The sequence below is a fragment of the Lepisosteus oculatus genome, chromosome 6, assembly GCF_040954835.1.
Source record: "Lepisosteus oculatus isolate fLepOcu1 chromosome 6, fLepOcu1.hap2, whole genome shotgun sequence".
Classification (NCBI taxonomy): Eukaryota; Metazoa; Chordata; class Actinopteri; order Semionotiformes; family Lepisosteidae; genus Lepisosteus; species Lepisosteus oculatus.
Window position 1 is genome coordinate 6,456,697 of NC_090701.1, and position 23,246 is coordinate 6,479,942.

General features: G+C 37.3%; 2 protein-coding genes across 7 annotated transcripts in view; one reads left to right on the forward strand and one right to left on the reverse strand.

Annotated features, from left to right (window-relative positions):
• Positions 1-1,998: 1,998 nt before the first annotated feature.
• Positions 1,999-15,739, reverse strand: c6h5orf22 (chromosome 6 C5orf22 homolog). 3 transcript variants are annotated; one of them, XM_006634544.3, is made up of 9 exons: positions 15,486-15,739; positions 14,836-14,981; positions 13,226-13,375; positions 12,002-12,464; positions 9,976-10,038; positions 9,063-9,184; positions 7,306-7,372; positions 6,927-7,066; positions 1,999-4,529 (listed from the first exon to the last, which is right to left on the reverse strand). In XM_006634544.3, the coding sequence occupies exons 1-9, from the start codon at positions 15,555-15,557 to the stop codon at positions 4,418-4,420; spliced, it is 1,335 nt and encodes a 444-aa protein (XP_006634607.2). In that variant the 5' UTR covers positions 15,558-15,739; the 3' UTR covers positions 1,999-4,417. The 3 variants fall into 3 exon arrangements, with proteins under 3 accessions (XP_006634607.2, XP_015210284.1, XP_069047031.1); XM_015354798.2 differs by lacking the exon at positions 9,976-10,038; XM_069190930.1 differs by lacking the exon at positions 6,927-7,066 and having other exon boundaries at positions 4,413-4,529.
• Positions 15,740-16,002: 263 nt separating this feature from the next.
• Positions 16,003-23,246, forward strand: part of drosha (drosha ribonuclease III) — a 69,559-nt gene continuing 62,315 nt past the window's right edge. For 2 of the 4 annotated variants that reach the window (XM_015354794.2, XM_015354795.2), the window contains exons 1-7: positions 16,003-16,168; positions 17,357-18,226; positions 19,432-19,512; positions 20,040-20,286; positions 21,345-21,486; positions 22,028-22,185; positions 23,032-23,112. In XM_015354794.2, coding sequence (XP_015210280.2) covers positions 17,364-18,226; positions 19,432-19,512; positions 20,040-20,286; positions 21,345-21,486; positions 22,028-22,185; positions 23,032-23,112 — 1,572 coding nt within the window. In that variant the 5' untranslated portion in view covers positions 16,003-16,168; positions 17,357-17,363. The remainder of the gene's footprint in view (positions 16,169-17,356; positions 18,227-19,431; positions 19,513-20,039; positions 20,287-21,344; positions 21,487-22,027; positions 22,186-23,031; positions 23,113-23,246) is intronic. The other 2 variants (XM_015354796.2, XM_015354797.2) reach the window with 1 other exon arrangement.

A 23,246-nucleotide genomic window follows, 5' to 3' on the forward strand; every position in this document is an offset into this window, starting at 1 on the left:
ATGTAAATAAATTATTGCTCTACTTTTAAAACAGACCTTCAACAGATAGTACATCTAGACATTAAAAGCACATACTGTACTTGTACTGTACATTTAAACTTTTAATTTTCCTACAGTTTAATATAAAGTAAATATTTCATTTGTACACTGTATACATCTTTATGCAGAGATGCACAAAAAAATCCAAAATGAGTTCATTAAGAATGTGCAGAAGTAATTATTCACAACATTTTTCTAGGACTGTTCCATCCTTCTGATCTCTATGCATAATCACTCGCAGTGTCTACAGTATAAGTAATTCCTGGCAGAAATAAGCAGCACATGAGCAGGATGGAGGACTGTAGTATGCTCTCCAAAGTAGTATGCTTGGGTAATGGTGACAGCTGAAAAACAAACTGTGAGTGAGAAAGCATTTTGGGAGGGAAAAGCCAGAAACGTGAAGATTTTTTTACCGATTAATGCCTTTCTACCCTAACCTTATGGAAGATGATGTGTGATGAGGTCAAGTTGATTGTTGTGTTGCTTAAGAGAATCAGTGAAGCTACAGTACTGTACTGTACTGTATGACAGCCTGATGTGGGGATTTCCTTTGCCACTAGAATGATAGTGGTACAGCCAGAGGACATTCTGGTCAGTGATACATTGAAAAAAAATCCTTTTCCATTACTGCTATAGCTCCAGTACATAAATATCACTATATATATCTATATTTGTTTTTACTGTTCCTGTAAAGCACTTTGAGAAGTTACTACTGTATATAGGCACTATATAAAATAAAGTTTATTATTATTAGAGTAAAAAAAACCTTGTGTTTTCCATGGGTTAACTTTTTTCAATAAGAGGATTACCAATGAATTTGGCTGAACTCCTTGCCAGTTGGTTAGGAGTTTTAAGAGAGAAGAGAGATAAAAGGAATATTGTTGAAGATTTAACCCAGACAAGATGACAATATTGTTCAGCTTTCTTGATAGACTTCAGTTAGGAATTCAATATGCCAATAGTTGAATTTAATTACAAGTGGCAATGTTTGTTTTTGATTAGTTACTTAATTTTGAACTTGCATTAACAGAAAAAGTATGATTACAGTTGAACACTCTTTGCTGGTGTTTTCACCACTGAACCTTAACATAACTATCCCACTAGGCACTATAAAATGTAATACATATTCTAAGGAATGAATGAACTGTTTTGCAAAGTTAATGACTGCTATTTGGAGCTTAATTTAAAATGTGCTGAGCATATCAAATTGTTCAGATTCCTGAAAGTGGATGTTTCCGTAATTTGTATAATTATATTTTTCTGGTTTTGACTATTTAAAATCAGAGTTTGGACTTGTATGTTTGGAACAGATGACCATAGCAAAGAAACAACCACTCCATCTGGAATCTCCGAGGAAGCTGGTACTTCAGTTAGCAGCATTACCCTGGCATTCTGTCTGAATTGCAGTGTTGTTTCATGAGATATTTGTAATTTGGTCTGCAAAGCATTCTGTCAAACTTGAAAAGCGTTATTTTCCCTGTTTACAGAAAATTGGGGTGTAGCAGCATATTATCATCCTGCTAAAAAAACAACAACATTGAATTACATAATGGTTTCCACCTATTGAATTGGGAACTGTGAATTTCTCACTTTCCCATTGGGATGTACAAGTGAAGTGGTTTCTCTCACAGATGTTATGGTAACTACAAGAGAATTGGTCTCTGATGGTTTCTGTTAGAATGCAGTGGTTCTTCTCTATAGTACTGTGGTCAGTATTGTTACAGCAGTTCCAACAATGATCCAGCAATGAATTACTGTGTAAGTGGTTTTTATGGCTGACATACCATTGAACAGATATAAAAAAAATGTTTTTCAAACTTTTAACGTCAAGAAATGAGGTTAAAAAATGAATTATGTATATTTTGTACTTGCAACATGCAGTAGTTGTAAAATAATGTGGCACACTAATACATGGAAACTTTTGCAAAAATGCCATGAATTCATAAAAGCCAGACAGTATTTTTGATACAATAAATCATTTATTTAGTGTTGCTTAGTCGCTTGTGGTGCTGTCTTTAACTGGTTCTGTTCTTATCTGACTGGCAGGCAGCATTTTGTCTCATTTGGTTCTCATAAATCTCCCATGACCCCAGTCAATCATGGTGTGACTCAGGGTTCAGTCCTGGGTCCTCTACTTTTTATTCATTGATATGCTAACTCTCGGCCAAATTATATGGAAACATGGACTTCAGTTTCACGGCTATGCAATGATACTTATGTTTAAAGTTCGTCCCCCTCTGGTCTTCCACTTCCGTCACTTATCTCTCTTGTTTGTGTGACATCAAACTCTGGTTGACATCAAATTCCCTGAGGCTAAATAGTGACAAAACCGAAATTGTACTGGTTGGCAGCAAATCCCACCTGGATATACTTAAGAATTTCACAGTAATGGTGGATAGCTTCCCCATTCACATGTCAGCCTTAGTCAGAAGTCTGAGAGTCACACTCGATCCTCTCCTGTCTTTTGAACCATATGTGAAAAATCTGATTAAGACATCTTTCTTTTACCTTAGAAATTTTGCACGCATTAGGCAATCTCTGAATCATTCAAGCAGTGGGTTTCATAATAACCACGTCTGAGACAAGAGCAATAAGCTTCTGTAACTCAATACTCTGACAAATTTGTTCCACACTTTCTCATAATTAGACAATTTTTGGAATTCTTTTTTTATACAGTACTTCTCGGTAGACAGCACAGCTTTTTAATGTGAAAGGGGTCAGAATTAATTAAGAATAACATTCCCAGATATCACAATGCCTTTATATTTTTTTATATTTAAATACTGTCCTTGACAAATATTTAGAGAATGATCTACTCATCTACTATAAAAGTTAATCTTTTCTAGCATGTTGTATATTCCATTAATCCCAAGGAAAGTAAAGTGGAAATTGGATTTAGAGAAGGTAGTGGAGACATGCCAGTTCAACAGAGCAGAGCATCTTCAACGCAGACAAAAATATTATGTGGATTGAGAGACACCTGAGGAAAATCAGATTTATTGCTTCTTTCCAGCTCATTCAATTGCTATTCAATGTTCAGATGGGAGTGATCAGATCTCATGTAGCAAATATATGAACCCAAGGTAAATTACTATTGGTTTTCAAAGCATAATTATAATATGCTTTCAAATTTAAAAGAAAGAGGATTCTGTGTTTCTGTAAAAAGGAAGCAAACAGCGTTTTAATTTTCTTCACTGTTTTATGCATACAACTGTAATTAAAAACAGGAAATGGATGAAGAAAACTTGAGCTTCATCTCAAACATGAGATTAGGAAATTGCTGAAAAACAGGTGCTGACAATAATACGTCAATCATTCAAAAAAAAACTCTAAAGAATGGATGAAGTCAAATCATTCATTTCTAAAAATAACTGATAAAAGAGGTGAAAATCCTACATAATCTTTAGCATTACCACAAACTACTGAAGAGAGATAATAACCTAATTAGCATCCAAAATCTACATGGATTATCAAACATGGCAGTCTTTGATCATCATTAATAACGTGTTATCTGATTGATGTGTAATTTATGTTTTTGTCTCATGTTGTTCAAAAGTGTGAAAGTATTGCAAATTACTAAGTAGAAACATTTGCATTACTTATCTTAAATTATACAGGTCCTTTTTTTCTTTTTATATGCCATAAAATGTCCGTGCCCACTGTATTTGTTGTTTTGTGTGCTGGGTTGAAAACCATTAGATATATAAAGATCTATATATTTTTTGAGATTTTACATTTATATTTTGATTAATAGTTATATTTTTGTCTCATACCACTGACAAAATACATTTGACCTTTAGCTCCTTGTTTACTATTGGGTATAAATAAGGCACACAAAGGAAACTGTAAATAACAAACATGACTAAATGTCCATACTGTGTCTGGTATAATTACATTTCTTAACCTATGCTTTATTTCCATTTCAAGGCTATTTCTAGTTCGTACCTATTTGTGTTCTGGAATAACTTACAATTCATCAGATTTCCATTGACAGACCATGTACAATCACAATTCAAATAAGGCAAATGAAACAGATAAAAAATCTAATTCATTTAAATAAATCCTTGAACTTCATTATGTACTTTTGGCATTTCTGCCCTTATTTAAAACACCTTAAACCCCTTTTCAGTCAGTAATAAAAAGCTTAGTGTATTCATGTAAAAAGCACTGTTATAGTTCTCTGACAATTGCATTGTAATTCTGAATTACATGGGCAGTTTTCTTACAGAATTCAAGTCACTCCTAGTTTTGGATGAAAGCAAGACATGTGAATACCAGAACAGAACAGCTAGCCTGCAATAGTCTCACACTGTAGTATACCAATCTGCTTTTTAAGACATGCTTTTCATGATAGCTGTTCTGATGTGTCAGCTTCTATTTAGTACTCATTATGAATGTCTAGAGAGCCATACAAGGACTTAAGCATGCTAAGTACTCTGCTTTGGATGGAGTCCACTTGTTCAGCAGGACAATAGTCATCCATACTGGATCTGAAACAGGAAAAAGAACAGAACAATCCATTTTATTTTTGATTGATGTAAACAAAACAGGTAGTGCAAATGCAGCATTGTAAGTGATTTCCTAATTGCTGAAGTTAAAGTCTTCCCTATAACATGCTCTTATTTCAGAATACCATTTTTTCCAATTCTCCACCTACAATACACGAAAGAAACCCTTTATTTTTTAATGTTTTATATTGGACTTATTATATAAATATAAGTAATAAAAAGGGGATAGAATTTTGTTCATCGTCTTTTCAAGAGAAAAGGAAGCCATCAAACATTCCAAACAATTTCTTATTGGTATTTCTCATTTTATACCCATGCAGTTTATAATTGTTTCCATATGTCCATGGCTTCCTGCAATAGCTCCTTAGTTGGTGTTAAACATTTTATTTTATAAGATTTTGCATAAATGAAATGATGAAGGTAAGAGGCTTTAGCAACCAATTAAAAGTGGAAAACAGGCATCTAGAATATTTTTTGATTATACTCAATTCAAATAGTGTAGTCAAACCCTAATTAAGGCAGAGAAGAGGTCTGATTACAACAGTGAGCTTTACTGGGGTAAATTACTATATACTGTATATGTAGGTAGGCAGAAGTAGGCGAGATTAGGTTTTGACATCCTCCCAAGTTCTTGTTTAAAACTATATTAATTTTATAAACTACTTTAAAGAAAATAAATTTGAAAAAATAATAAGGATCTTGTTTTGCTTTTTGGTGTGTAAATATACTTCCATCTGGAGTTTTATGTAGGAGAGGAAGCCAGTGTGCAGAAGGAGTAAAAACTGATTCTTAGACTTTAAATATCTATAATTTTGTTTTTGCAATGAATTTCAGCTATAATTCCTATAGATTTTGGAAAGGCTTCGTCTGTAATAATTGCCTAACTTAGTGTAGATACACTACATTGCTGTGTATTTGATATTTTCCCTCAGAAAATAAAGAAAGAATACAAAAAAATGTGTATTTTACCTGTGCAATGAAGACTTCTGATAAATTATAATAAATAATGCAATTACCATTTCAAACAAACAGGTTTTATAATGCTACCTTTAGAATGCATATTTAACTCTCAATTTTAAATCTTTGTTAGTTATGTAGTGCATGTGTGAGCTAAATGTTTTATTTTTAATGCAGGGTAAAAGGATTTAGCTTAAACTGTAAAGATGATTCAACCTCAGGGTTCCTGCAAAACAACACATTTACTGGAATTCCAAGTGACAGAAAGCACTTAAGAATTTTATTTGCCTAACAGATGAAAAAGCTTTTTTACAGAAGTATAAATCTTTAATTATGAGTCTGTACTGAAAGAGAACCTAAAGGGTACTAGGCAATGCTGTATAAGTTATCACAGCATATACTGGCAATGATGTCAGGCACTGAATTGTTCAAACCATTCAATCACACTTCAGTGTGACTCAGCCTGCTTTATTGAAATTAATGATTTATATACATGTGAGTGTATAGCAAGATGTAGAACAACAGAAAAAATACACTAAAGAAAAAAAGAATTGCAGAATACAATAAAAATACATCTAGGTTAGGTACAATGCTGTAAGGGAAAGAGGCATTATGCAATTATGCAGTAAGGCTACTTAAAATACTGTTTTACAGCTAAATTTGTACCCTTCATTACCTTTGTGTTAAAATGCTACATGCATGTGTATAGTCAAAACAGTACTGAGCTTCTTTATGCTTCAGGAAAGATAAAAATCCGTTTTAAATAATCTTAGCATAAGTGAGGCAGAAGTATTTGGGGTACTGTAAGTAATTCAGCAGATCTACAGGGTCTAATGCTGTTCCACCAGTTATTTACAGTCCATCAACAGAAGTCTACCACTCTTCTCTTTGGAGGGGAATAATAATATTAAAAAATAAATTAAAAAGCTAAAAATTGGTTTGTATGAGTTTGTGATCACTCTTAGGCATTATTTATGAGTTTGTGATCATTCTTAGGCATTATTACAATCCACCTTGTCAAACATTCAAATGTCAAATCCACTCTGAGCATGAGTGCTACAAATATTCTTAAGACTTTGGTACTAAATTTTAAAAAAGCCTCAAACCTGTCTTGCAAACATGTTCAACAGACACATACAAATTATTTTTATATTTGCAAAAAGTATTTTGTGGGAAATATTCTGGGACCACTTACTCTTTTCTCCATGAAGAGTGTTTTGAATCCAGCCAAATCTAACCTGCTTTTTCTTTTGCAGCTAACAGCAATAAATGATTGAAAGAACATTCACAGTTCAAGGACTTTGGTTTGGTCTCCACTCTTCCCCTTATTAAAATCTATCTCAAGTCCTTGGTTAAATAAAGAACATTTATGATCACCTTTTTAATTCAAAGGACAGTGGTTATGAAGCTAAGCAACATTACCTTGAAATGGTTATGAGTGTTGGCTTTGGCAGCATTTTTAGTATAAGGTTTACAGCCTCTATCAGTCCATCAATCTCTTTGTCAGTGCTAATATGGTGTGGCAGCTCTGAAAAATCACACGTCAGACCTGCCTGGTGAACCTAAAAAATATTTTAAATGATTAAAAATAAAGATAACATACTGTTAAGATGTATTTTTTATATGAAAAAAAAGTTCAGCAGCTCACATCACACATACAATTTGCTTAAAAAAACAATGGAAAAAAGAAATCTTCAAAGATGAGTCAAAACCAACACAAATAATAAAGAAACAAAACAATACAAACGAAACACCTGGATGTGAAGTTTACATTTTACACCTGAAAAAAAAGACACCTTACCATTTCATAGTCAGGGGATCCCATTCGATTTCGCAGGCTATGTATGAGTTTAACAAGAGGTTTCATTCTGAAAGAAAAGGCACTGACGCATTAGATATGCACATTTTTAAATATCTCAGAAATATATGGAGATGAAATGTAAACTCAAAAATGCTATTGGTTCATTTGTTAATCTTCATTATGCCGCATGTATACTCTCAGTGTACATGAAACAATTTCAATCCAATAAGACAACAGTACCAGAGGGACATGTGTAAAAAAAAAATATAATATCCTCACACGTTGACTTCCTCTATAGTTGCACAGGAGAAAATAAATACATTTTTATAAATTTAGAAACATCTGTTACTTTTGTTACACCCACCTGGTTTGGAATAGCCAATTATATGTTTTTCATATTTCGTCTTATGGCTACAAACCCTTTGGCCACACACAATGGAGAATGGGCAACTGTAGACAAATTCCTCTGACCTACCCATCTTTGAGGAGAATAATTTAAAACATGAAACACTACAATATGCAAAACGTAGTTTTTAATTAGGTCAAGTGAAAAAAAAAAGCTTCAAGACCTTCATTAGAGCACTGCTCTGTAAAAGTATCCTAATGTGCTCATTGTCATGTTGATCAAATTAAAATAAGTGAAATTACTTGACATTACACGTAAACACACAATGAAAAAATAATTCCACTCTAGAATAAGGAAATGTCATGCTTCATTCAAAAAGAACATTTGTTAAAATCAACAACACAAAAATAAAATGCAGCCAATGCTAAACTGGAAAATGACTTACGGATCAATACCTTTGAGTTTGAAAGCTTTACATTGTTATCTGTACTCGCATCCAAAAGAGCAACAACATCCATAAACATATCAGTAATCTTTTCTCCAAAGAAAGTTGGGAATCTAAAATGTCAAAAATCTGTTGTGTCCCAGCTGGACCCTGATGTTACACTAAAATGTTAATGAACGATGCAAAACGTTGCATGACTGATGTGCTGAAAGGGGAGGATACATTTCTCTGATGTTGTAAAAGATGGTCTTGTTGTAGTCACTAAAAGTTTACAATTTATTTGGCTCTCAAAACTATCTTAATAAAACATGATTTTTGACAAAGGGGTTTCACTCCACCTTTGTCTTTCTTAAATTCACATTTATTTATGAATTGATGTTTTATCCAATTTATTTTCTGTTTTTTGTAAAGAACAATAAAATATTCATTTCATATTTTGACTGGTGAAAATAAAAAGATTAAGACAAACCAGATGTAAACTTATGATCAGATGCGACAGAAAAATAAATTGCACACAGGTTTGTAGCCACAAGCACTTTACATTGTAACCAGGGATTACACATAATATGTAAAAATAATTGAAAGAAGGCTCCACAGCCGAAACGTTGTTTTCTTTCTGTTCTTTTCAGCATGGAATAAACCTATTACTTGTTAATATGTAAAAATAAAGGTATCTATTAAAAAAAATGTTTATGTTTAAACTTTTATGTCATTCCTGGGGTAACAAACAACGTCAATGACCTTTCAAAAAGGATTCTTCACAGATCATCACACACTTTCTACAAAGAATAAGAATCTTTAATGCAAAAGTGGCTGGGCTGCGTGAGATCAGTCATGCACAACCACTGGCTGGGAAGGGGTCGAGTGAACTGTCTTGAGTTACTCTGCAACTGTCTCAGCGCCACGAAGAAAATGGAAGTCTTACGGTCAGCGGCCCATTAAAAACACAAATCAAAAGCGTTTTACCCAGGGTTGTCCGCCCATCTGTTCAAGGTTTCCTCACTGTCGTCTTCAACAAAGTCCGCAAAAGCTGCCTCAAGGTCTTCGAGCTGATGGACTCTTCTTTCCACACAGTCCAGCAATTCATCCTGAACAGTTAAAAAGGTGAAGAGAAAAAGGTGAGCACAGTTATCAATGGAAGTCCGGCGCTGCATATTTATGAGGTTTATGACTACATCCATCCATTTTCTAACCACTTCATCCAATACGGGACTGCGGGGGAGCCGGAGCGACGGGCATAATGAGGGGTACACCCCGGAAAACACGACAGTCCCTCACAGGGCACAAAGCACAAACACAACCACGCACACTCATGCCAGGGCCAGTTTTCCCAGAAGCCAATTAACCCGCCAGTATTGTCTGTGGACTGTGGGAGAAACTGGGGCACCCAGAGGAAACCCACTCCAACATGGGGAGAACATAAAAACAGTAAAAAGCACCCAGGAATTGAAACCAGGACCCCAGAGCTGTGAGGCAGAAATACGAACCACTGCACCACTGTACTGCCCTTTATGAATCCATAAAAAGTATAAATTCTCACTCGCTGGATTTTTATTTAGGTACACAGCTGTGCTTTATTTATTTTTTTTGTAGGTACACAGCTGTGCTTGTAAAATATATTTTTAACATTATTAGTTTATGTTCTAAGTCATGTCTGTCTTTATGCACATTAAATGGAAAAACTGAAAATACAAATATTCAGAAAATCCTTAAGGCAATCAATGACGTCTTGAATAATCAATTTATAGAAAATATTCACAATCACTTTTGTGTGACAAGGGTAAGCTACAATTACCATGACATTAAGAGGTATAAATTAGAAATAGTACAATTTTAGCTGTCATAAACCATTGATCTGGCTAAGCATAACATTCAGTACCTCATCTGGGTCTTCACAAGGTTTCTGGAAACTATACAGCTCTTGCAGAATACAGTATTCCTCCTGTATAGAAGGTGAAAGAAAAAAATCAAATGCAAGTTAAATGCCTTGTACTTAACTTTCAAAAGATCAAAAACAAAATCAAGTTATCATTTTCTTTTCTCCTGACATTCCGAATTTTGTTGTGACTATCAACGTTCATGGATGTTTTTGGATTTAAGAAGACAGTGCTTGCCTAGATACTGCTTCATCACTAGAAACTACCAATCTAATAGAACAATTGGTTACCTCTGTCCAGTTTACTGAGAAGAAAAATTAGATTTAATCTCTGAATTATAAAGTTAAGAGACTCTGTGTCATTTTTAACTAAAATCTACCAGGACCAAAGACAATACTTGCATGTGTATGTGTTTATGTATTGTTGCATGGCTAGGACTATTGTTTGTTTTTAACTTGTATTTATTTTATGTTAAGTATTATTTGTTTTTTTGGTGTATTTTTATGGTAATGCCATAAAGACAAATTTCCACCCTTTTGGATAGAAGATAAAAATAAAGATACTTGGATCAGCACTAACTCACTTTTAGGACAGTTGTGGGAATTTTAATTTTCACATCTCAAAACATTAGTATTTGGGCTTTGGTATTCACCTCCTTCATGAAAGTATATTAAATGTATATGTATATATTAAATGCATTAATAAACATAATAAGGGATAAAAGACCTCCTTTTGCCTGGAACTGAGCTATTGCAGTGTGGCAAAGTCAATTTTATAAGCAATGACAGGCTTTACAAACAGATATATAACAATAAACATATAAAACAAATTGGGATTAATGTTTTGACCTCATTCCAAGCAGCATACAAATGTCAGAGTGTCTGAATTTCTCTTATTTTAAGAGTAATACTTCTAACATTAACTATATTGAAACACAACCAATAAGTGTGCTTACTGAACAAATTAACTGAAACAAATACATATGGGGATTATAAAATTGTGCCCCGAGGAAGCTGTAATTAATCATGCCACTGAAGTGACAACTCTCATTATGAAATTAGTTTTTATGCTTCAGTAAAACTGTAGGCGGCATTAGGTTATAACAGTTACAATAGAATGGAGACTTATGTACTAGTAAATATCAGTGACAGAACAAAAATCCACATATTTCTGGCAGAATACATAAAAAAAGAGAAATGCAAGTCCTACAAAAAATCTAAAGCTGACTAGAGAATACGAAATGTTATGCTGTATTCCAAAATAAAAAGCCTACAGTCAATGGAGGAGGGCCCGACAATGGCACAAATCACCATGGATATGAAAGACACGTTCTCTTCATTTGGAGGCCCGTGGCGTTCTTTCAGAAAGGCCCATATTTGACTCAGCCAGAGATGTACATTTGTCATGGTATAAAGGAAAACACTAAAGCATCTGTATGTTGTTGTCCTTGAAGTTTTCAAAAGCATGGTCATAAATATCATCAGATATATGGACAATTTAGCTAAGAAACGGAAGGTGGACTTGGAACTAAATGCGATTTAACAGACTAATAATTTACGTTTTTTGCTAGATATTTGGCTTAATATAAATACCCTCTAACTTTTCATAACTATATTTATCCCCCTAATATAGCAATAACTTAATTAGAATAACAATATCCTACACAGTGACAAAGTGGTAAGCATTACTGCCTTACAGTGCTGGGGCCCTAATTTCAATTCCAGATCTAGGGTGCTGTCTGCATGGTTTCCTCCCGCAGACCAAAGACATACTAGCAGGTAACTTGGCTTCTGGTGTGAGTGTGCGCTGTGATGATCTGGTATCCGGTCCAGACTGTATTCTGCCTTGCACCTGTTGCTTGCCGGGGCAGGCTCTGGCTCCCCCTCAACCCTGAACTGGATGAAGTGGTTAGAAAATGAGTGGATACCTAACCCAATCTTTGTGATTATATTGCACTTCACCGCATTCAAAACATTTTTGGCTGTGGAAGAGACCGAAGAAACCCAAGGTACATATCTTTGCCATTACCTGGGTATACATTTCCTTGAAGGGGTTCTTGCATGAAAAGAAATCCAGGTCAATATCCAGAATGTAAGCATCTGTTTGCTGGATAACTGGGAGGATTCGTTTCACGGGGTCTGTTTCCGAGTCCAGTTTGATTTTTGAAAGGCAGCTGGTAGAAGATCCTCTGCTGGGCTGTGCTATTTCTCCATGGCCACTGCTACTTGTGGTGGACTTGCTGCCCCCTGCTGGTTCCACACTCATGTCTGCAGGTGTCTTCTTTGCCAAGGACTCAACTTCATCCAGCCCACCCGAAGGCTGTAATTTAGGTCTTTTAGCAGCGCACTCCACGGTTTCCTCCTCTTGCTTCCAAGCATTTTCCACTGGGATAACTCTGACAACATGCAGCTGTAAAGGCTTCTTATTTTCTAGCTGATCTTCAGGGACATAGAGCCCATCGCTTAAAAAATAATCATCTTTACTCGTCACCCTGAGACACACAGAAAAAAAATGTGAAGGTTTCTTGTTATATTGTTCAGCAGAGGACGAGGTATGAGCCACTGCAACATGAAGAATGAACTTATCTCTCACTATATTGTGCATGCATCATCGTGATTAACAGGAAAAAGTGCTAAGAAAACCTGTGTCAAGATGAAGAGTAAGCTCAATGTTGCGCTAACAGTTGTTTAGAAATTATGTTATGGACCAGTAAGTGTACTGAGAAACCATGGAGCACAATCATGAGGCCGTGTAGCTGAATATGCATTTGAACGAGAAAATCTTGTGAGCCCATCATCTAAAATTGTTTTAAGGGTTTCCTCAGAAGATTATGGGACAAGCTCAAATACCAAATGAAAGAGCAACAAAAAACAGACTGACGAAAAGTAAAAAGTCAGGCAGAAAGAAAAACCTGGCATTATGAAAAACAAAGAGCGTTAGAGATAAAAAGGCAAATAAATAAAAAAAAGTAAAGTAATTTGTGATGTATGTCATGTCATTTGCCAAACCGCTTTTTATACCATATGTCCATTTTCCACATTTCCATTGAAAATAAACACTTACACATCCAGCCATTAACATGTGACATTTCGAGATGTATTATTGATGAACTAACTGGTTGAAACAGTGAATTCTAGCCATATTCTAATGTATTAGTAGCACAATGGTTATTGTACATTTAACCAGCAATCACATAGCCTACATAGCCGATATAAAACAATGCCAAATCAACATGTTGTACTATGAATTTACCTGATTGTTGTTGTAGAGGAATCCTTCCCAACCGACATATTGTGCTCCCCCTCTGTAATCTGTTGTGCCCAGGAAGGGTGAAGCCATAGGACATTAGATAAATGCCCTGCATACACCATGGGCATAATCCAATTCTCAATACTTAGCTCACTGGAAAGATATTAAAATATCAGATAATGTTTAAGACTAAAATTCAAGGGGACAGATTAATGGCTTTTTTCCCCTAAGAATTTATGCCTACTTATTACAGAGCTCCTCGGGTCGTGGCAAACATTACTGAACTACAGACTCCAGCAAACAAAATATATCAGGTATTATAACTCAGCTTTAAACGTTAAAAGCTTTGTGGAAAGAAAGTCATGAAATACAAAATACTTGAATGCACTTAATTCAATACCGTGAAACAAAAATGAAATTGTTATTTGAAATGAGTCATTGAAAAAAATCCGATATAGACCCCTTAGTCTTCTGCTACAGTCGCCAAGTTGTGGTAGCGATAGAAATAAAGTGGGAGAGTACTAAGAAAGCAGTGGCATTTAAAAAAAACAGCAAAGATTAGAAAGGAATGTCTTATTTTACTTTCTTGCTAGAATTCTTCGAACAGGTGATGAACATAGTAGAGAAGCCTTGATTTAAAAGGGTCAGGTAGAGGTTCATTCGCTGCTAAAAGGTAGGGAAAGAAAAACAACACTTGGTCTGTGGAGCCTTCTTCAGGTGTGAAGGAGGGAGAGAAAGTACAGTAGCAGATCAATATGGCATAGCAGGACAAAACAACAGAGTAGGTGAAAGGGACGGGGAGCAGTTGGGAAATGGGCATAAAGCAGGTGAGAATGAAACTAGAGGATAACAGGATGAGAGGTGTGGAAAGCCTAAATGATTAATTTAGTAGCAAACAGTACAAAATATTTAGATATCCAGAAAGATTTTATAAAGAGACTTATACAAATTCATGAACTACACAGACACAAGGCTAATTTCATTTAAAATTAATATTAATATGTGCAAGCAATTGACACTTCTTAAAAGGAACACACTATTTAACTTAATATTGCATGGGTGATTCGGTCCCACAGCAAGCTAAAAGCAGAGCGGCAGGGTGGCGCAGTGGTAAGCATGACTGCCTCGTAGTGCTTGGGGTCCTGAGTTCAATTTTGAACCTGGGGTGCTATCGGCATGGAGTTTGTATGTTCTGCACGTGTTTGCGTGGGTTCCCTCTGGGTGTGACAGTTTCCTTCCAAGGGCATACTGGTAGGTTAATTGGCATCCAGGAAAATTGGCCCTAGATGTGAGTGTGCGTCCTGCGATGGACTGGCACCCAGTCCAAGATGTACCCTCCTTTGAGCCTGCTGCTTGCTGGGATAGGTTCTGGCTCTATGGAAACCCTGAATTGGAAGAAGCTGTTAGAAATTGGATAATGGGACACATGGACAGACAATCAGTGTTCGGATCAGGAGAGAAGAGACAGCGAGAGACATATGTTCTTTTTTTTTTTCCTCGCACAGCTATCAAACCACAGGTAAGATGTTCATGAAAAAACAACCATCATGTTCATTATCATGTTTGTTCCTGCAATCCTTTCAGAATATCTGTGACCAATGAACACATCTTACCTAAACAGCTCTTCTTTGTCGAACACGGTGTCAGCAGGCATGTTGACAGGAATAAGCAGGTCGGGGTGGGAATCTAAATGGATCATTTTGATGTTCTTTATAGGTAAATGTCTGGAGCCAATGGCGCGATAGATGTGAGGTAGCACCTGTATTAGAATAAAGTGCAGAGATTGCAATTGCGGTTTGTAAAACGAGCAACGTGATCTGTCAACTGTCGGCTTTCCCATAATTGTACTTTGTTACAACAGTGTAGCATTAATAGTACTGTTTATTCTTCGGGAAAATAGCTGGTAATGTCCAAAATGTATTTTTTTATTCGCATTTTATTTTTGTGAGGGTCTTAAACTATAACTATATATATATATTACATGAATTTACCCGGAACACTTACAGGATTGATTAAACAAAACTGACCACAGTTCGCAGTGTATATACATGAGGCTATAAATAGCATAAATACATATTGATGACAATATTCCTCTTTGTACAGTCTTCGGTATTCATTATACTACAGGGTTAAGACTGTATTTTACAATCAACTATTGCTTTCAATTTGCAATTCGTATTCTGAAAGCTGGATATATTAAGGCTGTAAGCAGGGAAAGGAAACGCAGACAATTAGATTAAAAAAAAGTGAAACTGGTACTCACATCATGATGATCTTCCACTATCCAGACGGGGACATCTTTATAAACTCTACTTGGCGCTTGAGTGGAATTCATACCACCTCCTCAAAAAAAAGAAAAAAGAAAAAACAAACCACTTGCTCTCTGCCTGCCTGCAGTTTATTTTAGCCTTGTTGACGGGGGACCCGTCTCAGTGTAACACACGCCGTTTCCTAGCCGCGATTGGTGGAGCTGTCCCGTCTCTGCAAGCGATTGGGCCGAAGTCGTCCGTCTCGGTCTTTTGCGCCGCGATGAAACACGTTGCCTTCACTTATGCTTCCCCGGTTGTTTAAATCTTAAAACATCTTTCCAGTTTCCCTTGTCTCATGAAGGCAGCGGCTAGATTTATGCGTTGCTAGGAATACATGGTACAGAGTCGAGAAGCTAAAAAACTGAAAAGCTGTTGTTTTAAAGTGATTGCGTGTTACAAACCGGAATATGCCAGTCGTCGCATCCGCTCAGAGGAAAGGAAGGCGAGCCGATATCAACAGGGATCATTTCCTGTTGAGATTATGGTGCTGAGCTTGAAGCGGCGATACACATGTAAAATGTAGGGTAATGACCAAACTTTTTATCTTGCTAGCAACAATTCTTTTAGGTAAATCGTTTTAACTCTTCTTGGAGACTGGCGATCGTTGTCTTTTGTTCTAAACATTTTATCGTTAAAGGTAAGTTTCTGTAACATGCAGCTTTGAATTTCTTTATACCGTTGTATGCTTTGGTAAAAAAAAAACGTAAAAAACGTGCAAGCGATAGGCTAGTTTGTCTCGGTTATATTAAGAACTGAACAGGCTACAATATCTCAGGCTACAATAATGTTTTTCCCCCCATGTTGTCAATTTGAACGAATTTATGTTATTTACCTATACAAGTCAGATGGTGCAGTCACGAAACACACAGCATTGTTGACGGTATTTTTATTTTATATATAAAAAAATCTTGCTCATAATTATTTATGGCGCTTTTAAACAGCAAATCATACTGATACACAACGATGCCGGACATCGGTAGCAGTCCCACACTTTAAATGGGCACGATGAAATACGTCAATATAGAAATCCAGCATCAACTTTTATTCTTTTTTTGCGTCGTATTTAACATACAGTATGCACTTCAGCCATTTAAACTTATAGACCACTTCATTGAAATATTTGATTGATTCGATGTTTAACCTTTTTTTTCGCATTTTGGCTAGAGACTCACATACGGGCAGCCTTTTGTGTGTCGTTTCCATGAATTACAGTGATACCATCACATCTTTGATGCCATACAGGATGTAGACTTAAATATGATCAGCTTTATGCCTGCCATTTCCACGAAATACAGTGATCAAAACTCCGTTTTAACTTGGTTTAAAACTGTTGCTCTCCCGTTGCTTTCTAAACAGCTCTTATTGTTTGTCAGTTAACAATGCGCAGACAGAATTGGGAATGATACTGTCAAGCACTCTGATTAAAAAAAAAAAAGAGGCATTCCTATTGCTGCGTAGGTCTGTTCATTAGGTTTAACCAAATAATTGAAAATACATTAGTGTGTGGGGAATCGAAACAGATTTGGGCACCAGTTTCATTCTTATTTCTAACAGTGTTCAGTCTAAAAATAAAGATGATCTTTTATTTCACACTGCTTTATAGACTTATCCTCTATATATTCTCTATATATCTACATGAAGATCTCAACATTTTGGTCTAGTTAGCAGTTTTTATGTATAACTAGTGCAGTGCAGTCCATCATAGAATCTTTTTGTTGAATTGCGTTTGTTGAAACCTTTTATTGTTGACTTTCTTGACTGCTGTTACTACCATTAGTGAGATGTAATGCTTGTTGTTTTTGTGTTGTTTTTGCCTCTCTTTAAGAATCAAGATGTCATTCCATCTTGGGCGCGGCTGTCCCAGGGGACGAGTCTCCTCCGGTCAGCGGGGGGGATCGCAGAGCTACCGGCCGCAGAACCTGCGCCAGATTCCTCCGCAGCAGTCCATGCCTTCCTTCCATTACGAGCCGCCGCCGCCGCCTTCGTGCCCCGGATATCCCAGTCAGGGCAGCCCTGGCTACATACCTCCGCGTCCCGATTTCATGCCGTACCCCCCGCCGGTGCCCTCCCAGGGTCAGAGTGCGCTGAACCAGTGCCCGGTTCGCCCCCCCTTCCCCAACCCCCCGATTCGGCAGGGGTTTCCCGGACCCCCGAACTTCCCCCCTCCACCCCTGCCGAACTCGTCCGCCAGCCTGTTGCCCGGACCGGCGGCCTCAGCTCAAGGCTCCTACCACTACATGATGCCCTCGGTGCCGCCGCTGCCGCCGCCCCCGCCCCTGCCGCCCCCACACCCCCCTGCGCCCCCCTCCATGTCGCAGCCCCTGGGCTACCAGCCTCCCTACTCCATGAGCTACCCCCAGCCCCCGTTCCCGCCGCCCGGCTTCGGCGGCGGCGCGGGCTACGGCCCGGGCTCCGGCTCGTTCAAGGCCGACCAGTTCCGGCACGGCGGCCAGTACAAGCCGGAGAAGCCCCAGAGCGACCGGAGGTCGCCGGAGAGGAGCAGGCGGCACGAGGAGCGCCGGCACAGGGGCTACAGCTACGGCGGCCACGGCGACAGGTACAGGCCGGAATACGGCGGGGACCGTAGGGACCGGGGGCGGAGCCCGGACAGGCGGAGGCAGGAAGGGAGCCGCCACAGGTCCGAGCATGAGCGAGGCAGGACGCCGCCTCGGCACAGGAGTCGGGAACGTAGCAGGTAAGTTGAGCTCGACTGGCACGTGCACATCGTCGACGCATGGATATCCTTTAAATGCGCACACTGAAATGCATCAGTGTTGAAACCCAGGGCCCGCTTTTATTCATTTTATGTATCGGATTTAAAATATAGCATGCACGAGCTAAAATGTGACCCAGACCTATAGGGTTGTGTAATGTAAGTGTCTTTCATTGTTTCATAACGAGCTAAGAGGTCCCCTGTCTCTTCTAATTCTAGACTTCTTATAGGACACTTGATGTTTTGAACAAGTACTTGTACTTGATGTATAGAATATGTGATGTTTCTCTTTCCTGCGATTTTCTCCAACACATCCATCAGAATAGATTGTTATAGTGTAATATATCTGTAATAGATTGAGTTGTAATTGTTCAAGTTCTTATAAACTGCCTTGGTAGAAAAGATGTGATCCCTCCTCTCCAGGATTCAGATATGAAGGGCTTACAAGTAATATTTATTAAGTATCACTTATTTTGCAAGTGATGCATGTCCTGATCATGCCAAATAGGGGAATGTGCAATCAGAATTTCAGTATTTCAGGATTTTGATTGCTTTCACCACAATTTCAAAGTCACAAATTTCCTTCCTTTTATTTAAGTCCAAAAAAGGTAAATCCTTCATTTCTTTCTGACCACATTCTAATGGACTACTAAATGTAGTCAGGCTTTTTAAGACTACTGGTATTGAATGACTTCCGTATACTGCATCTTCTCTAAATAACATAGTTGTACTGCAGTACAGTGCCAGATAATTTCCATGGTTGATATCTTTATTAAGCACTTTTCTCAGAGCTCTTGTACTGCCCTGCCGGAAGAGCGTTATCCAACTCTGCAGGAAAGCAACCTCTGGGGTGGTGCTTGACAGCACTTTTGTGAACACAGCTGAAGCTGACTTGATTTATGTAATTTGTCTCCTTTTAATTTTAAAATGTTTTTTTAGAAACAAAAATCTTCATCATGTACAGTTAAACAAATGAGAATGTATTATTAATACATCCCCAAACAAACAAAATACAGTGGGAAAATTAATACTGTGTTTGCTGATGGGTTATTTCACACTCTTCTCACTACGTGGGACATTATAGAGATTAGGAAGAGATTTTGAGATTATCACAATGATTGTGTTGTTTTAATTAGACAGTCAAATATGCATTTCAGAAAATAATACAACTCTGTGTTTAATTTTAGGGATAGGCATCGGCACAGAGAAAGCAGGAGATCACCTTCTACTGAAAGGCCACACAGGAAAGACTACAAGAGGCCCAGGAGGTGGTATTGTGGTTTTAAACTCACTGTTGTCTACATTCTCTTTATCTATGTCAGTATTAACAATGTGCCACAAGGTGTTGGCTTTTCAAAATCCAAGTTTTAAAACCGTTCGCTAGATGTTCTTTTTTTCCACTATTTGCATCATTACAGGAAAGGAGGGAAGATTGATTCACATTCCAAATATGATTCATATCATATTCATTCCAGATATGATTTAACCCAAATAAAGAGAATTGTTTTAATGAGGAATGATATTCAATATTATAGAGTCGCCTGGGGTGAAAAAATCCAATTAAAAAATAAGAATTGTCTTAAATCCTTTTAGGACAATGTTGATTTTCCTCCCAGGAAAATGAAAGAGATTCAAGAAAGACTCTTGAGAAAGCAAAAGAGATAACTCAGAACTGCAGATTGTTTGATGTTAAAGTTCCAGTTTTGGCTTATAAAGGAGTGAACCACAAGTATTTGTTTGATTCACTGTTTCTCGGATCATCCCGAATTTTATTTTGTGATAATTGGTGCCATAGCTCACGGAGTCGCTCTAGCAGTCGGGACAGGAAGAGAATGCGCTGGGAAGACGACAGAGAGAGGAGGATGGATAGTCAGGCAGGTAACAGAGAGAGGAGCTACTCCTTTATGAAGAGCAAAGAGCCGGAAGAGACTCCTGCCGAGAGAATGGAAGATGAAAAAGAGGAGGAGGAGCTTCTCAAGCCTGCCTGGATTCGTTGCACTCATGCTGAGAACTACTACTCCAATGATCCAATGGACCAGGTGGTATGTATGACACCAGCTGGCATCAAAGCAGACCCGAGATTCTCGGAAGGGCTCCTGCTTCGATTATTCTATATAAAATCATCCGAAGTTCAACTTGTCAAAGCGTTACGTTTAAGGAACATAGGTAATGAAATGCAGTTAGGTTGTTTCTGGAGTGGCAAGGCAAAATACTCCAGGCAAAACTGTTCCAACTTCACCTCACTTATATGGGTGAAACTTATGTGAAATTTGTATCCTACTTAATGGATTAAGACCGAGCTCTCCAGATGTTTTCATGCCCCTGATGAAATGGGAAGAAAAAAACATGTAACAGAGCAGGTGCATCAAAGAACTTGTGACTTTGATGTGGTTTGAGTTAAGAGCTGCATCAGTGTGCGACCAACAGAGGAACAAATAGAGGTTAGTTCCACGCTGACAAGTAGATAAACACAGTGTTATGGCTTTTGAGCCTTCTTCTGGTGTGGGCTTGACATCTTTGCAGCAGTTAAGCAAATGTAACAGACAGACAAAAACATATTTTTTGCAGACTATCCAGTTGCGAGAAGATTGGTGGTGTGTTTAGTTTCTTGTTTTTTTTTTATTAAGCAGGTATGTTTTTCTTAATTGCTTCTAGATTCTAGTAGTAAATTAGACTTGTGTTTGTGCTAGAGGTCACTAGGAAGCAGAGATGACAGTTATATGTTTACATTTTTTAATAATTTAAAATTACCTTCCTCAATTAAACTTTTTGGCAAATAATCAAATAATATTACAAATGCAGTATTTGAGTAATTATTCTTGTAGACATGCATTTCTAAGCCTGGAAGAGGTCTTGAGACTTAATTGGATATGTTTAACCCTGCTGCACTGGATTACAACTGCTACCCATTGAATGCGACCTACAAAACCTTTTGAATGATTCTCCTTAAGAATTTGGGGAACCATCTTAAAATAAAACAGCAGACCATTTCTTATTCTCCTGAAGCATAAATATATGCCAGGAACACTAAATCAATGAGCAATTCAGCAATTCATTTTTTAGATTCGTCAGGCCCAGAGCACAATTTGTTTTTCAACAGGGTGACTCCACTGTCGTTGGAACAAGCAAACTACGTGATCTCTATGACCGGTTTGAGGAAGAACTGGTTAAGAGACAAGAGCGTGCAAAGGCAGCAAGACCTGAATGGGAACCACCAAAAACAAAACTGGATGAAGATCTAGGTACTGTATAATATTGGCAAAAATCCAAATTACGTAAAGAAGCTGGTTAGATTTCGCCAAACTTTGTAATTTGAATGAAAAATAATGGTATTTTGCAGTAATGTTTCTATGGTTTTGAAAATGCTTTATGACTTTGCTGTGTAATTAACGGAGAAGTATATCAAAGAAGCATTTGATTTTCCTCTGGCCTCTTTTGGTTTAACATAATCATTAATAATGCTTCTAAACATTCTTGACCCCATTCAGATTGCTCATACAGAACAGAACCCTGGAAATTCTGCCAGTCACTTTAAAAACTACTAGAATGAAAAAAAAAACCTTGGTCTAGGCAGATACAAGGCAGATTAATCAGGAACAGCCAGAACAAAGCCCACTTTTTCTCAGCATCAAAATATGGGTAATGTAGGAGCTTTCTTAGGTTGACATTGATGTTGACAAATTCCAATTAAAATGACAAAGAACAGCTCTGTGTTGAACCTTCCCACAAGGACCATTCATGTACTTTGCCCATTAAAGTTTTTTTTTTCCTGTTTGGCTCCAGATGAGAGCTCGAGTGAATCAGACTGTGAATCAGACGGGGACAGTAGCTGTACTAGTAGCTCTGACTCTGAGGTCTTTGACGTCATTGCGGAAATTAAAAGAAAGAAAGCTCATCCTGACCGCCTGCATGAGGAGCTTTGGTACAATGATGCTGGGCAGGTACATAAATAGTTTTTTTTTTCATCATTACCATGCAAAAGGAATACATTTACCTTAAAATACCCTCTTGCCATTATGCATTATCCAAAAGAAATCTGTTACTATTACTTGCTTAGCAGACCTCCTGAGTGACGTGAAGTAATCAGTATGTGCAATTCACTGTCCAATGTCACTTCTGAAATATTGTTCTACAGAGACCTTTTAAATTATAATTCCTTCACTTAAAGGATTCTGTTATCCAAGGAAAGTTGCATTAAAATGACAATGAGTACAATCAAGTGTCTAAATCATGTAATGCAGTAAATCAGGTGGTAAGTCAAAGCTATTGTTAAAACAATCTATTGAAATGTATGATACAAGGTACAGAATGAATAGCATGATGATGAACAGCAAGATAATGTGATTAAGAATAAATAAATTCGTTGCAATCATGGCTTTGCAATGCACAGTGAAACATGCAAGGTACTTCTGTGTCAGATATCAAGCAGTGTAGTTCCGATAATGGATTGCATGTTTCAGTGCAGCTATGGAGCAGACACATTTTCTGTCTTGGTAACTATATATTGAACACCGTCATGACTGATAGGCATCAGTAATGCTATCTACATCTGCTCTCGCTTTCACACTAAGCTCTATTATTTTTCTGAACGAATCTGATTAACTTCAGTAGAATATTTGTTTCATTTTAAATTTAAACTTTTATTACTGATACACATTATCATTTAAGCCAACATCAGATATAATTATGTGTTTTTGTCTTAAATTGAGAATATAGAAATGCTCTTATTCAGTCTACTGTAATATGAATACGTATTAAGAATCCTCTGTCTCTTGTATGTCTGACAGATGAATGATGGGCCACTGTGCAAGTGCAGTGCCAAAGCCAGACGCACAGGAATCCGACATAGTATCTACCCTGGGGAAGAGGTGAAGGTTTTTTTTTTTGTTTGTTTTTTGAAGTACACATCTTAAGTCTGTTGTAGTGTTGTGGTGCTATTTCATTAATGGTTTCCTTTAACTTTGAGCAGGAGAATATTTTGGTTATTTGAAAATCCAATGTG